Source organism: Carlito syrichta, unplaced genomic scaffold, assembly GCF_000164805.1.
Source record: "Carlito syrichta isolate Samal-C Ts95f unplaced genomic scaffold, Tarsius_syrichta-2.0.1 Scaffold287411, whole genome shotgun sequence".
In the NCBI taxonomy this organism is placed as follows: Eukaryota; Metazoa; Chordata; class Mammalia; order Primates; family Tarsiidae; genus Carlito; species Carlito syrichta.
The window spans coordinates 1,022,528-1,038,731 of NW_007231507.1; the positions used below are offsets into that span (position 1 = coordinate 1,022,528).

General features: G+C 40.8%; 1 protein-coding gene across 1 annotated transcript in view; it reads right to left on the reverse strand.

The window, feature by feature from the left end:
- The window catches only part of ADAMTS16 (ADAM metallopeptidase with thrombospondin type 1 motif 16), a 156,343-nt gene that overhangs the window by 100,532 nt on the left and 39,607 nt on the right, over positions 1-16,204 (reverse strand). The window contains exons 5-7 of the mRNA XM_008052739.1: positions 15,448-15,607; positions 13,898-14,003; positions 5,282-5,419 (exon numbers count right to left, since the gene is read on the reverse strand). Coding sequence (XP_008050930.1) covers positions 5,282-5,419; positions 13,898-14,003; positions 15,448-15,607 — 404 coding nt within the window. The remainder of the gene's footprint in view (positions 1-5,281; positions 5,420-13,897; positions 14,004-15,447; positions 15,608-16,204) is intronic.

The following is a 16,204-nucleotide window of genomic DNA, read 5'->3' on the forward strand; positions in this document are numbered from 1 at the left end:
CCTTATCAAGTTCTACAACTTGATCTGGGTACACAATCCACAACTGTGTTCACTGTGTAAAAATGTATCAAGCCGTGTCCTAATAATTTTGTACTTTTCTGTATGTATTCTATACCACAACAAAAACAATGTAAATTAAATCTTTTAAGACAGGTCCAAAGCACCACAAGAACACTTCAAAATCCTTTCCCTACTCTAATTAGTGAACCACGGAACGTTAAAGAGCTTGAGAGATCTTCTGGTTATAGTCTCTCATTTCTCAAGTAAGAAAATGAGGGCCCTCAGGAAAGGCTATTTGACTTGCTAAGGTCAAGATCTTCCTAGACATGAGCAATAAAGACACACCCATGCACCAGCTCTTCTTTTCTCTGTTCTCTCCACTATAGGGCAGTGCCTCTTCTTTGGTCTTAGAGTCGCATGGTTCTCCAGAAACAGCTATCAGTCATGACTTGTTTGCTTTTCTTAAGATAAACATTATACAGCAGAGCAAGAGGAGAATTGAAATGAATTATTCTCATTATGTGCAACAACATGCATAATGGGCTCTTGGGTCAAATCATTTCTTATTCAATGATAGAGGTAGGGTATGGGGTAGGGTAGCAACCCCCACTTTTCCAGTTTCCTGTGATGGTCACCTTTCTCCTGTATTGAAGAATGTAGGCTCATGTAGTCAGGGGCAAGTGTACTCACTGATGTGCAGGACACAATTCAGACGTTAAAAAGTCATTTGAAGATGAGTCCCTGTTGTCATTAAATTTAAAATAGTGAGCTACAGTTTCTGTAAGTCATAAGCCTCCTGGACGCAGACATGAGTAACTGCGATGAGGTCTGTGTCTGTTACTAGGAAATGACACATGACTATTGACGAGGTTGATGGATTTATTCCCAACAAGTATCTTTCCTTCACAACTCTACTGAGAATGGAGAAAAGCTGTACTGACAACTTCAGGCCAGTTGAGCTCCCTCTTTGAGTTTTTTCCACCTGCCAAATGCTGGACTGCTTGTAAACGAGAGCAGATGCATCTTTAAAAGTCAGCCATGTATCCTTACTCACTGTTGGAGTCCCATCCAAAGAGCCACCTAATCGCTGGAGAAAATCACAGTATTTTGATTATTTGGAAATCAGGAAGTCAGCAAGCAAAGGAGAAAGGCTCGACTGATTTGGTGAGAAAACAAGGTTTAATACACTGTCTGACGTGCAATAGGGTTTCAAGTAAAAACAAACCTTAGGAGTGAATTTGGCTACAAGAGAGTTTCTTGGAAAATTTAATTTCTCAAGAAAACAGTTTGTAAACAAGAAAATCCCGATATATTTATTTGTAATCTTGTGGTCCAAGGAAATTAGTGAAGCCTCTGGAAATAAAGATTTACTGTTGAAATGCTACAGAAGTGTTTTTCTGGATTAGCACAAAAACAAATCAGCAGGCTTCCGTTACAGTGCAGATCTTCCGGGGGCTACGACAAAAATGGCTTTTCACTCCAGCATCTTAGTAATCATTTCTAGGACACAACTGTGATTACAGCCCATTTTCAGCATCCTCAAAATAATTCTTCCCCAAGCACGTCATTATTTTCTTTCCACGAGTCTTCCTATATTTCTTGGCAGTTTCAAAACTGTTTTTGGACTCTTTCATGATGCTGATGATAACTCCACACCCACATTTGCATCCTTTCATTTTTCAAGTTGTCAGAGCACATTTCAAAATATTAAAAAATGTTAGACTATTTTCCCACAACCATTAAGATGAAAAATAGATTTAGAAAAAATTCTAAATCTAGAAAATTATAGAGAAGATCTGAGATAAATTCCAAATTTTCCCTGTGAATGCAAATAACAGCATGTGAGCCCAAAGTTAATACCCTTCCTTATTACTGAAAATGGAATTCTTCACACGCAGCCAGAGAAAAATGCAAACAGCTGCAAGACACAGCTAATAGCAATCTTAGCCATCCCCAACCTGACTCCAGGAGCAAGCCATGCAAGGAATAACAGATGCTAAATGCACCCCCATGTGTCATGTCAGTTGCAGAATAATATTAACGCTGCCTTTTTTGGTAATAGAAATTTTAAAAAATGATCGAGTGTATGTGCCTAGAATACAGATTTATATCACCAAGATACAGAAATTGCCCACAATGCTCTCACTCATTTGGGTGGCATAAAACATAGAACACAGCCACCACATCTTACGGCGCTGAAATATCTTGACTGAGGTCTCAGCGAACACCAGGAAGGACCAAGCTAAAGGCATGGGGGCCCCTAGAGGCTGACGTGCAAATGCTGGCTTGCAGGATGGGCTACAAGCTCTCCCAGATCACTGGAGAAAGAGGCAGTGAGGTGTAAACCAGACCCAGATGGGTGCTGGGGGAGATAGCCGCCAGATAGTAAACCAGAGTAAAAGCAACAGAAATGCTAGTATGATCTTGCTCAAATAGTGTCCTAGAAACAAGGTGGCTTAATGTGTACAACAGAAAAATGAAAGTGAAGGCAAAGGAGTTCTGTTAATAAAATAAATGAATAAAAAAAGAAGGAAGAGAAGAGAAAGAAGGAAGGGAAGAGAAACAGAAAGAATGACAGGAAGAAAAACAGAAAGAAAGACAGAGAGTAAGAAAGAAAGAAAGAAAGAAAGAAAGGAGGGAGGGAGGGAGGGAGGAAGAAATAAAGGAAAGAAAAAACTATTGCACCCCAAGTAAGAAGGTCAGAAAGAAACCAGAGAGGTCAGTTGGACACTGCAGTGTTGACAGGCTCAAGTAAGGAAGGAGTAGCTATCTTCATTCTTAGTTTGGAATAACTAACTAGTTCTTAGTTTTGACTACAAGATCATGTAAGTTGCAAAGACGTGAAAGTCAGTCTGGTTTTCTAGCCTGTGGACTTGTCGGTGCCACCAACCCATTTTTTCTTCCACCAACTTTAGTGGAATCTTCACGGAGGTTGTTTCAATGGTGCATCGTATGTCTAAACTAATTCAACTGTCTACCTGACATATGTAGTTTATGCATATCAATTTTACCTTAATAAAGCTGTTCTTTAACAAGAAAGGTTTGCTTTCCTTGAAGTGTTGGTATTTTCCCTATTTTCTAATAATACAAATATATTTCCTTTTTGGACAAATCTTGAGCTTTCTGTCACACCCACGTAGCTCCTTAGAGCTACAGATTTATGTCCTTTACTCTGTTCTTCATTTTCACATTTTCACTTACTTTTCCTCTTCATCTTTCCATTTTACTAATTTTTTTGTGATTTCTTGTGCAATCTGCTCCAAATTTGTAAGGTTAGGAGGTTATTTTTGTTAACTTAAAAAAAAAATAAATCCTTGAGTTGAGTGATCATTTCTCTATTTTTCCTTGATGAGTATCAGAAATATAATTTTTCAAAAACATAGCGCATTTAATTGAGAACTAAACACAGCAGCCTGTTTCCCATCATTATCCACTAGCATTAGTGTGTTTTGAGAATAAACACTTCTTTTGGTATGCCCTCTCCTAGAATCAGTAGACTACTGTGAGTCAATAAGTTTGTCAAGAGCAAACACAATTTCCATGTGTGTGGTAAAATACACTATTATCTAATGAATAAATATGTCCTTCACCCTGAATAAGAGTGGCTCTCCTTCCTGGGGACAAAGAAACAATAACATTCTCTACATGGAAAAGGTGGAAATTCATGTGTCTTCCTAGAGGAATAAAAAATACCAAGCCACAGTCTGTGTGGGGTTGCCACTCAACCTGCAGAGACTGTTCAGAAAGGAAGAATGTGGCTGAGGAGTCAAGGGATCAATGCACGGTGTCCATTCTGAAGCCGATGAATGTTCCCTGTCTGTGCCGTTTCCCACAGACCAGTCCTCTTCAGGAGGTAAAAGCTGTTCTTAAAGCAGATACATACTCTCGTGCATCTTTTTAGTATTTGAACCAAGTAATTTTGTTAGTACTTAGAGATTGTAAAAGGAACAAAGGCTATAATGCCCACAATGCTCTCACTCATTTGGGTGGCATAAAACATGGAACAAAGCCACCACACCTTACGGCATTGAAATATCTTGACTGAGGTCTCAGCGAACACCAGGAAGGACCAAGCTAAAGGCATGGGAGCCCCGAGAGGCTGCAACAGAATTGCTTTTCCTCTGCTGGCTGCAACCATTGTTTTTGGGATGGGTGCAGAGAGGTCAGGTGTAGGGCCCAGAATGCCTGGGTTCTACTCGGTTTGACCACCAACTGGCTGTTCCCACCAGTTCCAGTCACTTCCCTGTGACAGGATTTGGGGCGGGTGATGCGGCACAGATGGCCCTCTTTCACTAACCCCCTGTCCTCTTCCTCCAGAGCACATGACTAGGTGACATTTCTTAGGCCACTGTCTGAGTTCTCCCTCCAGGAACATCACCCCTTCCTTGCACGTCCCACCATGCTCTATCTGTCCCCAGCTCCCAGCTGACTGCAATGGAAAACAAGGTCCTGGAAGGGAAAAGACCACAGGATAGAAGAAAACTTGGCCTCCAAATGACTGCGTGGAACAGAGACCACCAATCTACACTGGAGTGTGATGTGAGTCAGAAATGAAGTTTTGGTTTAAGGCTTAAACTAGCCTTTAATCTCAAAGCCATTGAAATGTGAAGAATAGTCTACCAATTGGCAAATCTAAAGAGTTTTACAAAATTCCCTTCTTTCTCTAAAGTGTTAAAAACTACTACCTCCTTTTCAAGAGTCAAACTCTACCTCCCCAATGTTTTATGCCCTAAATGAATTAGTGCTATAATAACATTTCTAAAAAATGCTACCACCACAGGATTTTGTAGCCAGAACAAAATGTAAATACTCAGGTTTTTCCATCTAATGAGAAATGCATCTTGTAAATACATACATACACACATAGTAAACAGAAAAATAAACTCAGCTACATGTCCTTATTATGTATACAGTTGTATGCGTCTAGATCTTTCTATTCACTGACTGAATATGCATGGATATAAAAATAAGAATTTTAAAAAAATAAATATCGGTGAAAAATATGTTGGTCTGGTTCATGTCCTGGGGCTCCTTTTGGCCATTGTCCTGATCTGAGTTGCGACCTTCCTCTACCAACTCAATGTTGGATTAAGTTGTCAGGCCTCAGTGCTCCAAGGAGGTGTTCAGCAAACTCTTTGGTCAACTGAGTGTCTCAAGACACCTTTGAGAGGAAACCACATCGGGGAACACAGCCTGGAGCTGTTTGCATGAGATCCGGCTAACCAGGCAGTAAGCATCAAAGGCACCAGAAGATCGCACGTCCGGCTCAAGGAGTTCATACCTTAGAAATTTGTGCAGATACTGCCGGCTGCAGGGTGACCAGGAGAAGACCCCGTTGCGTCCTGCCAATGTAGGGGACATGATGTTGCCCTCAGACTTTTTGCACATGTTTCCTTCTCCATCATGAACCATGCCAAAGCTACAAGAGACAGAGATCAATGGTTCTTTTAGAACAAAGAACAGTTTAAATTATTTAATACACTCTAACAATTGCAGGTCAAGACTGTGGGAGTCTCCTATTGCTGTATTTGAGGCAGGCACAAACAGAAGCCATAACAACCAATGTGTTGAGAGTACTCACGTGTTCATAGACTGTTTCTGAAGAACAGACCATCCATGGAATTGTTTAAAAGTGGATATTGATTTGAAATCAGAGTAAATGTCCAGAAGCCTGCATTTCAAGTGGGCTGAGGAGGACCTGTGATCTCGCTAAAGTGAATACCGCTCTATGTCACTTCCTTTTCTCTCTATTATTTTCTCTTCACTGGGACTGTCAGAATTTCCAAGGCTGTTTCCTAGAAATACAGATGTCAGGCTCCCAGATGTTAAGTCAGGAAAGAGAGATCCAGGCATTTGAGCCTTCCCGACAAGCTCCCCAGGTAAGCGTGATGTCTACCGCAATTTGAGAGCTCCTTAGTTAGCAGCTACAACTAACTGCCATTGTCCCCACACCTACCAGGGGCTACTCTTTCTCAGACTGCTGAAGGTTGTGACAAGTAGGTAGTACTTGACCCCAATCCCTGCATTTTTTTGGAGGGAGTCGCTCCACAGAACTCCAATGGGTGAACACGGCTGAGTATAGTATTTGTGGGTATTGTTTGAAGCAGCATAGATTACTCCTTAGTGTAAACCAGACCGCTTTGAGAATTCACACCTGGCTTAGACATCCCAAGACACAACAGCTATAGGAATGCTTAATAGGGCTAATCAGAGGTGTTCAAATCCCGTGATGCCAATCAGCACCCGCTGAATGACTCTTAAGAAAACTGCAGCCCTGCACCTGTGAGACTCACCCTGACCTGAGTTGCCACCTTCCTCTACCAACAAGTCCACGTCCTCTCCTTAATTTCAGAATGCTTAGCCTAGAGAACAGCTTGGCACTGCCATCTTCAGTCATCCCAGAAGAGCAACACATATTGTCTCTTAGGACAACCTTAGGAGCTACAGATTTGGTAGCTCTACGTGACCCTAAAGACCTCCCTGGAGCAAATATATTCTTGGAGAGCCAAGCCACTTTCACCATTAAAGTCTGGTATCCAGTCATTGCATGGACTTTTTGAGAACAGAGTCCTGAGTGGTGAGATACAATAGAAAGGGAAAGGACTAGAGAGAGAGAAAACAAAGAAGGACATGGTGGTTTTTAGATCTAGGGGCATTCTACTACCAAGAGTCCCATGATTAGTGAAGGGAAGGCATCAGGGACCAAAGAACACGAATGGGGCGGGGGGTGAAGTGGGTTCCAAAATGTGGCAAGAGACTCTGTCTTGTTGCCATAGCTGAAGACACAGTTGTCCACTTAATTGCTTTTCTTAGAGCTGTTTAGTCATAGGAGTAAAGATAGTAATTAACATTTATGAGCATTTACTATTTTATCGTTATGATGTTAACCATTAGCCTATATTATAACCTAAAACTCAACACAGCCTTATAAGGTAAGTTAAATATAAAGACAGAAGATTGAGGCCTGGAGAGAGAGCTTGTCCAGGGTTGCAGAGTCAAGTCTGGAACCTGGACACTACGATGTCAGAGCCCAAGCAGGATCCAGGCAATGGTGTAACCTGAGTGTGATTGAAGGGTGTATCCAAGGAAATCTGGCATGCAAATACTGCTGAATGTCTGCAAAATCTCTGATCGGTACCAGGGATGATGCAGATGTGGTCATTTAGCCTCCACCCATTCTCTGAAGTTCTATTAAAGGCAATTAATCAAGACCAGGGGAACCATATGGCAGAGGAAATGTGTCATGGCTGTGAAAAGGATTCAGGCTGAAATCCCACATGGGAGGCTGGCTTGGGGAGAAAACGATGAAATGAAATGCCAAAAGACCTTCCTCTGTCTGGCCCTTCAGCTGCTTATAAGGAAGACATCATGTTTCAGCAATGGCCCTTGATAAATTTGCTGCCACTTCTTTGTACATTTCTAAGAAATTCAAAGTCGCAATTTCTCAGGCTCGGTCACATCTCGGTCTTTATTAAATGTTTTCATCTAAGGTATTTTCAATGATTCCTGCTAGCACTGAGTCTCAAACTCTGCCACGCATCAGAACATCTGAGAAATGTACAGCATGCTGTGGATACCCAAAGTCCGCTGTGACAGATTTCTGATTTTGTAGGCTGAGGGTCGGGATCGGGCATCTGGGTGTGTTCTAACACATCCCTGTGTGATTCTGACACCCACCAAAATTCTGGCAGCACTATTTCACAAGTTGTGTTCCCAATCAGTACAGTGCCCAATGCCCACATATGTAATGTAATGGATTCCAGTAGATCGGCACAAAAGTGCACACAGTCATCACATTCAATGTTAACATTAATAAAACCATGGGAGAATACATAGCACACATTTTGAAGACAAGGTTGGTATTTGGAAACCAAGAAATATAATCACTATTCAAGTTACACAGACCAGATCATTTTAAACTTGTTCCTGTACAAGATTTTAAAAGATAGATTTCTCTTATTCATGTATACAAGCCAACTGCCCATAAACTCAATAGCCCATAGCAGGTCTCCATTCAAGTCTGTTGAATAAATAAAGAACAGCTTTTCCAGCTATCACACTAACTCAAATAACTAAGTATAAACCTGATTTCAAATTAAAGTGAATTTGAGAATATTCAATGTCAAAGCTTTCAATGTCTTCCATACTATTTTTTGAGAGATTCAATTATTTTTGGCAAGGATTTATTCATTACTAATGATAAACCCAGATTGAGGACCAGCTAGGCAAGTGTTTTTAGAGGTTGTGCCACTCATTTCAGGTTGCTCAAACAGCAGTGGTTGAAGGAATGAGACACCCCTTAAAGGAGGCATAGACCAATGTGTTTTTTTGTTTTTGTTTTCAACCTATTTATAAAAATGTTTAATGAGATAAAAATTACAAAACATCAAAGTCACCAATTTAACCATTCTAAAGTGCATAATTCGGCTGTTTATAATACATTTTGCAATCATCACCACTACCTAAATTTGGAAACATGTTCATCACCTGAGAAGGACGTTCCATATCCCTTAGGCAGGAACTGCCCTTTTTTTCCCTCCCCAGCCCCTAGAAACTGCCAATCTACTACCAATTTCTAAGCATTTGTCTACAAGAATGCCAAGATCATTCAGTGGGGGAAAGGACAAATGGTGTTGGGAAAACTGGATATCCAAATGCAGAATAATAAATTCGGGCCCTTCGTGAGACATACAAAATTAACTCTATGGATGAAAGATATGAATGTAAGAGCTAAAATTATAAAGTCCTTAGAAGGAAGTGTAGGTATAAATCTTAGTGACCTTGGATTAGGCAAAGTTTTCATAAATACAACTTCAAAAGCACAAGCAGCCAAAGAAAAAATAAATATCTGGACTTCATCAAAATGAAAACTTCTGTGCATGAAGACACAATCTAGAAAGTAAAAGCACAAGTCACAAAATAGAAGAAAATATTTGCAAATGGGCCAGTGTTATCTGGATGGTGAATTCTACCCTCGGCATGATGATAGGGACCACAGATAGCATCGAGATGCCCAGAACCCTGATGTAGGGTTGACATAGGTTTCTTGAGAAACACAGCTCATCCTCAGTGACAGGCGGAAGGCTGAGCTAGAGATATCAGTTGGGGGGAATTGGGAGACTTGGGCGGACAGATACCGGGAGAGATCATGGGCTGTGAAGGTGGTGTGGGGACCCCAGTCAGGTTCGTGGCTCTGTCATTCACAAGCTGCTTGATACTGGGCAAATTACTTAAGACCACAAGCCTCAGTTTCTTTATGTGCAAAATGGGATAATTAAATCCTCCTCATAAACTATACAGAATGCCTGTGACTAAGCACATGACAAAGGAAAATTCAAAGCTTCTGTCTCTTCCTGATTCAGATGTGGACTTGTTCAAATTACTCAACATCTAAATGTCACTCATGTACATATGGTGTGTGTGTGTGTGTGTGTGTGTGTGTGTATGTGTGTGCTCAGTCAAATGTCAATGGATTTCTAATACATCCTGGACACAAAAACAAACAAGAAAATCTAAGATAAATGACAACAAATAAAATTGGTAAGAGCTGTTGTTCTACCAGCTGGAGTTTCTCAGAGGGCAGACCGACAATCACCAGACCAAATCATGGTTAACAGGCTGCCTTTCTCCGACATTCCACAAGTCTCTGAATATCACTGAGTGCCTCTCTGACCCAGCGGAATGGGCCCAGGTTGGTGACAGAGCACAGCTACAAATTGGTGGTTTGAACACATCATCGTCAAATGCTGGAGAGGGTACTGCCAGCGAAGTGTGATAGAACTAAATGGCATTATTAAGCTAGGTAGCAGTGACACCAGTTCTGTGACTTTCAAGAACACCTCTCTGATTGTCCCTGTCTGGTCTCGTACAATACCTACAGCCCTTATTACTTGATGCCTTGCATGATATGCCTATTTCATCTTTTCTCTTAAACTTTTGGAGAATTTGGATTGCTAGGTTTTTCTTTTTCTTAGTAGAATCTACATAATTCCTTATTGGCAAAATTTAAAAAAACTATGTCCAGTGAATAGGTCCAAAATTTCAGGGAGAAAGATGAGACAGAATGATGGATCATTAATACTTCTGAGCATAGTGAATATATTTTAATAGTGTCTTAAATGGTCAAAATGATAGTGCAACTTCACTACTTAAGCCTATTTTATGTAATAAGAATTTTCAGCTCAAATAATACAACTTAGATTGCAGCTGTACTCACGAGCCTAGGAGCTCACAGTACCCTACTGGATTTGCAGATGAAAAACCTAGGTTAGAGCTGACCCAGTGACACTGTCTGGTCACTATCAGGCTGTGGTCGTGCTGCAGAGATCTGGAATCTGAGTCCCGGGCCCTCCCCACCAAATGGTATGACTTCCCTCAGCAAATGGGAATTTTTCAAATGGATTTATGCCCAGATGATGTATTCTCAAAAATGTGCAGTTCAGGCCTTGGTGTGTCTGTGCCAGTGCCCAACACCTGCACCTAGCAAACCGCAAGTCCTGTGTCAAGTGATTTAACAGAAGCAGGAAACTATCCTCACACTACTGTCCTCAAAAAAGTTCTAATTCAATCCCAGGTACCAAAAGAGAATATATATCTCGATCCTAGTTCTCTGTCTCTCTTCCTCACTTTCCCAACATGAATCCAAACACTTGTTCTTAAAAATTTCTATTTTTAGGTCAGATTCCTCAGTATAAATGACACGGTATTTTGAGATGAAAACAGGTGAACTTTAGAAGAGGAAACTGGATGGGCACTAACTGAAATCTTTCTCTGAGTTAAAGGTTAAAAAGTCCACTGCTTCAGGACATGGAAAAGCGTCTCCACCCCAAATAATGTACTCTAGATGGTAATAGACATGAAGATGTAAAATTTACCTTTGAAGCAGGGTGTGTTACATGTCTTTTGTAATAAAAGTTGTAATCGATGCAAAACGAGTTTTTAATTCTGAAGTCATAGAACCAAAAAATGGGTTCTCTTTGAGCTCATTGCCAAAGATAAGATAAAGACTTTTTGTTTATGCTATGACTTTTGAGTCATGCATCAAACTTGCAATGCCTTCTTCAAGAAATAACACGAAATAGACGCATTGACCAAATGTGTTTGTCTTCCATTCCACTCAACCAATACCCAGGGAGTCGTCTTACAGTGTCATTAGCCACAGCCTTTCTCATCTGAGGTAGATGTCACAGTTAACAACTCATCTGAAATGTCCACTCTCCATCTGCTCACTTGTCCTGCCCTGGCTCACTCATTCCCCCCATGCCATTCACACGCATTTGCTGAATGTTTAGCATCAGTCCCTTGGCTAGTGAAGGCAAGATAAGGGATTTTCCTGAGTGGTCTCCACGGCTTGAGCTATATGTGAAATTCCTTAGTCGATTTTACATAAAGCGTTCCACAAAAGCAGATATTACTCTTATTATTATTGCTATCACCATCATCATCACTGGTGTTGACATCCAGCACATGCTAAATACATTTTTTATTTTCATTTCCACAGAGCTCCACGAAGAGCAAGCACTACTATTTTCATGACCATTCTTCTTCCTTTATTACTGTTGCTATTTTAACACTCATCTTGGCACTTAGCACATGCTAAATACTTTCCCTATTTTCTCAACATGATTAGAAGCCATTTTGTTGATGAGTTCCCAGTTCTCTGTAACTTGCACAATGTCCTCTAAACACCAGGTGTTCGAGAAGGGTCTGATGATTTCTGGGGGTTGATTCTACGAGCAACAGGATTTCCTGCACCCCCATATGTTCATCTCCTTTCTTTACTTCCTTCTCTATTTTCTCTTTCAAATAAAACACTTTGTTCTTGTCGGGAGGAAAATCTTTTGCCATCTAGAGCCAGTCTGAGTAAGGAGAGGAAATATTAATAATTGACTTCTAAGAAAAATAAACGCAAATGCGGACACTTGTTTTGCCACTGAAGACTAATCGAGAGCCAAGATGCGTGTGTCAAGTTTACCCTCCACGAAGTTCACCACCTCCCACGGCGAGTGCTGCCAGTGCCCCTATCTCAACTGCCTATCGAATGCTGACCTGCTCAGCCCTTGACTTAAATATTTCTGGCCTTGACTGTTTAATTAAATTCAGGTATGGTTCAGAGGACAGCAAGAGCCACATGTCGTTACAATAATGAGAGTTTTTGAAGTTTTCACTCTAGCAGGCTATTAAAAATACAATTATGATTTAACTGAAAGCTTTGTAAAGTATAGGTGTAATTTTCTAAGCAATCAAATAGTCAATCATTACCTGTAATGATGAGGGGATCAGTAAAGGGATATAAAGCTTCGTTTTCAGGTCATCAGTTCACACACAGCCAAAACCTGCAGGGCCTCCAGGGGATTTCACTAAACACAAGCACACACATGTGCCTGTCTACACACACACACACACACACACACACACACACACACACACACACACACCCCTCCCCAGTGCTTTGAACAGGTCTGGGTGACAGAAGACTGTGACCTCAGTCCATTTTCCAGTAAAGGGTAGAAAAGTTGGCTTTGCCTAAACACAGATCACAAACACTGCCTTGGTATTCCTTTTGCCAGTAAAATCATATTGAAAATAAAATAATAGAAAAGATGTAAGTCCTGGTTGGACATTTTCTGGAGGAAATTCAAGTACAGTTTCAGTGTGGCAAGAAAACACTTGGCTTTCTAATGCTGGCCCCCAGGACCACTGCAAGGAGCTGGCAGCTGCACAGTCAGTAGGTGGGTCCTTGACTCTTTTTTAAAAATAGATACTCCCTCAAGGTAGGACAGCTCATAGAGTTTTTAGCCTAAGATATCTTATCCAAGGCCGGGCTCGGTGGCTCAGACTGTAATCACAGCACTTTGGGAGGCCAAGGCGAGTGGATTGCCTGAGCCCGCAGGTTCTAGACCAACCCAGGCAACTTGGCAAGACCTCGTCTCCATAATTAAAAAAAAAATTAGCTGGGCTTGGTATCACGCAGCTGTAGCTCCTGCTACTAGGAAGGTTGAAGTGGAAGGATCATCGGAGCCCAGTAGGTCGATGCTGGAGTGGCCATGAGTGTGTGATTGCATTCCAGCCTGGGCAAGGGGTGAGACCCTGACAGAAAGAAAGAGAGAAAGAGAGAGAGGAAGAAAGGAAGCCTTATCCAAGAATAATAGCTTCCGTACATAATTGCTAGAAATTATTCATTCTACAGGTATACATGTAAGTTTTTCAGGTATGAACATGGCATGAATAACATACCACTTATTGCTAAGAGCTGCCAGGCCAGGACCAGCGTCCATGCTGAGCCCCAGGGTCCTGGGGCATCCTGATGCTGACCCACTTCAAAACCACCATCTACACTGCAGTCAGGGGTGGAATAAGGAAAGCAAAGCAAATTTTACCAGGGATGCTCAATTTCTTCTCTGCTCAGCATTCTAATCCAAAAAGCAACATCTCTACAGATTATAAAAATATACATCAAAGAACACAAGCATCGGTGGGATTGCTTGATACCACCTTAGTCATTTGGAATCGCTCAATAGTATCTGACTGTGGAATGAGATCAGACCACAGGGCCAAGTTCAAAATACAGGACGGAGGAATAGAATGAGACAGAACCATCCCCAATCTTAGGCACATGCTGTGTGAATAGGAATGTCAGAGAAGAACATATCCAGGGAAGTGTAAACACGCGCATTGTTGTGACTTTAAAATGCACATGGTAGAACACCAAAAATAAGACAAAAGTCTCACATGATTGCATTATATAACTTTCAATGGCATTCTTATTGGATATATGTGAATTCCTCTTATTTTTTTAAACTCTTATGGAAATCATCTGGTAAGAAATATATTTTTATGGCAATCATCCAGTAAAAAAAGGAACCGAGACTCCACCCTCCTGTGGAGATGCACTTACTTGTGTCCAGACTCGTGAGCAACGGTGAAGGCCAGTCCAAGACCAGTATCTTCATTAATCGTGCAGCTGCGATATTTACTACACATTCCACTTATGGGTGCAAAGCCTATGAGGCACAAAGATTAAAAGCGTATAGAGGACCATTGTTGTAATAAAATAGAGTTGTGTATTTTCTGTCCCTTAGGGAAATTTGGTACCCTCGGACAAGCATATAAAGGACACTTAATCATGTGGAAGAAGGGGATGTATCCCCAAGAGCCCAAGGACTCTCTGTGTCATGAAAAAAATTCATGGCTTTATGCAATGTTCTTGTTAAGGTTATAATTGGGACAAAACAGAAGAGGGAATTTATTGCAGATGGAGGAAAATGTTTGCCTTATTCTATAAACATCCATATTCAAAAAATCCCAAGTAAAAAAGTACTGCAGAGAATGGGTGTGTTGGGAGGTCCCCAAGACCACCCCCAGATTTAATGATTCACATTTGCCATAATAAGCACTTGTCATACTCACAGTTATTATTTAACATAACAAATGGATACAGGGAAAAAATCAGCAAAGCTGGAAAAAACACATGGGAGAAGTCCTGGGGAAAACAGGCTTGAGTTTCTAAAAGTCCTCTCTCAGGGGAGTTACATAGGACTGCTTATCAGTGAACTGTGACAATGAAGGTAAAATGTTGTCTACCAGGGAAGCTCATTAGGGACTCAGTGTCCAGGGTTTTCATTGGTGGCTGGTCACGTAGGTATCCACTGCCTTGCATGTACCAAAATTCTAGATCTTCAGAAGGAAAACAGGTATAAGGATAAGCCATCTTATTTGTACAAACAGCTTAGACACAGTGAGCCACTCTTATTAGATCGGGTCAGAGGCCAGCCCAGAGCCAACCTTTAAGCAGGTCTTTCTAAGGCAAGCCAGGCCACTCTGTTAATTCTGTTTTGAGCAATAGGACTAACCTTGATTAAATTGGGTTCTATCTGAAAGACTTTACAATTAAAACCTTTCCTCCTAGGAACTTAGGAAAAATGGAGAGTTAGAAAAAAATGTTTTGCAGAATCCTGGCCAGGAGCACACTGTTTTATACATTTGAAAAAAAGAATAAAAATACTGCCTACAAGTTATACTCAGCCCTGTAAACAGCCAAAAAAAAATTGCTAAGATTGAGATAGAGAAAAATGAGACACATAATATTGTTTAATATCTCTACATATTTTCATAAACGTATTCTTTCTGCCACATCATGACACCCCCTTGAATTCATCTCCTCCATTCTCACAAATGGTAGAAGAAATTATTTAGCATTTTAGAAGAGATAGGAAGTCCTACACCTTCAAGAGATTTTCCTTGTTCATGGACCACTCCTGATGAATAAAAGCATACCCTAAGGCTTGACCAAAGTTTATACAGGGAAGTGAGTTCATTCTTTACAACTGTACTCATCAGCAGCTACTTATTAATATGGAACCAGGACGAGGACACGCTGTATCCTACGCCACCCACCAAGGGTGACACCCCACACATGGTACTCAAAACTTGACTGGAAGGTCTTACCCAAAGTGTCACAGGGTTCGTTCTTCCAGGAACATATATCCAGACCGGTGAGTAAGATGGCGTGGTCATGGCGAGTTCCATCTTTCCCCATCAATCCAGACTGCCACTGGCAGAAGCTACTTAAGGTGTGGTCTGCGTGGTGACTTATCACCAGCCCTGGCTATGCAAGAGAGATCAAGGACCCCATGATAATGGAGAGAAAACATGCTACAAGGCACTGTCATCAAAACAAACTGTCATTGACTTGGATTTCAAATACGTTGGTGAATCTGAATGGCACATAAGGGAATGCATCCATTTTATGTATTAAAATCCAAAGGAAGGTGTATTATATTAAAAAACTGTACAGATTCTGTGTAGTCACACTTGTTTACATTTCTTCCAGTTTTTGTACAGAAACAATTGGAATGTATCTGGCTGACCCTAAATGCATGCTCAATGATCCCAGAAAGATTACTTCTGTGTATACATTTTCTGCATTTAAAATCTCTGGAAAATACTTTTCAAAGTGAATTAAGATGACATGATAACTTATATGTGCTTTGCACTGCATACACGAAAACACACCTGGACAGTGATGGGTTCATTTCATAATCAAGTTACGCAAGTGGGATTTGCAATGAACAACTCTTTAAATATCTATCATTCCACTGTTCAGTAACTTTCCTACAGAGGTAACATGTTTATGAAAATAGGTAGGTCAATGAGTAAAGTTCTATTTCTGGGAAATAAACTGTAACTAGAAGGAAAATATATA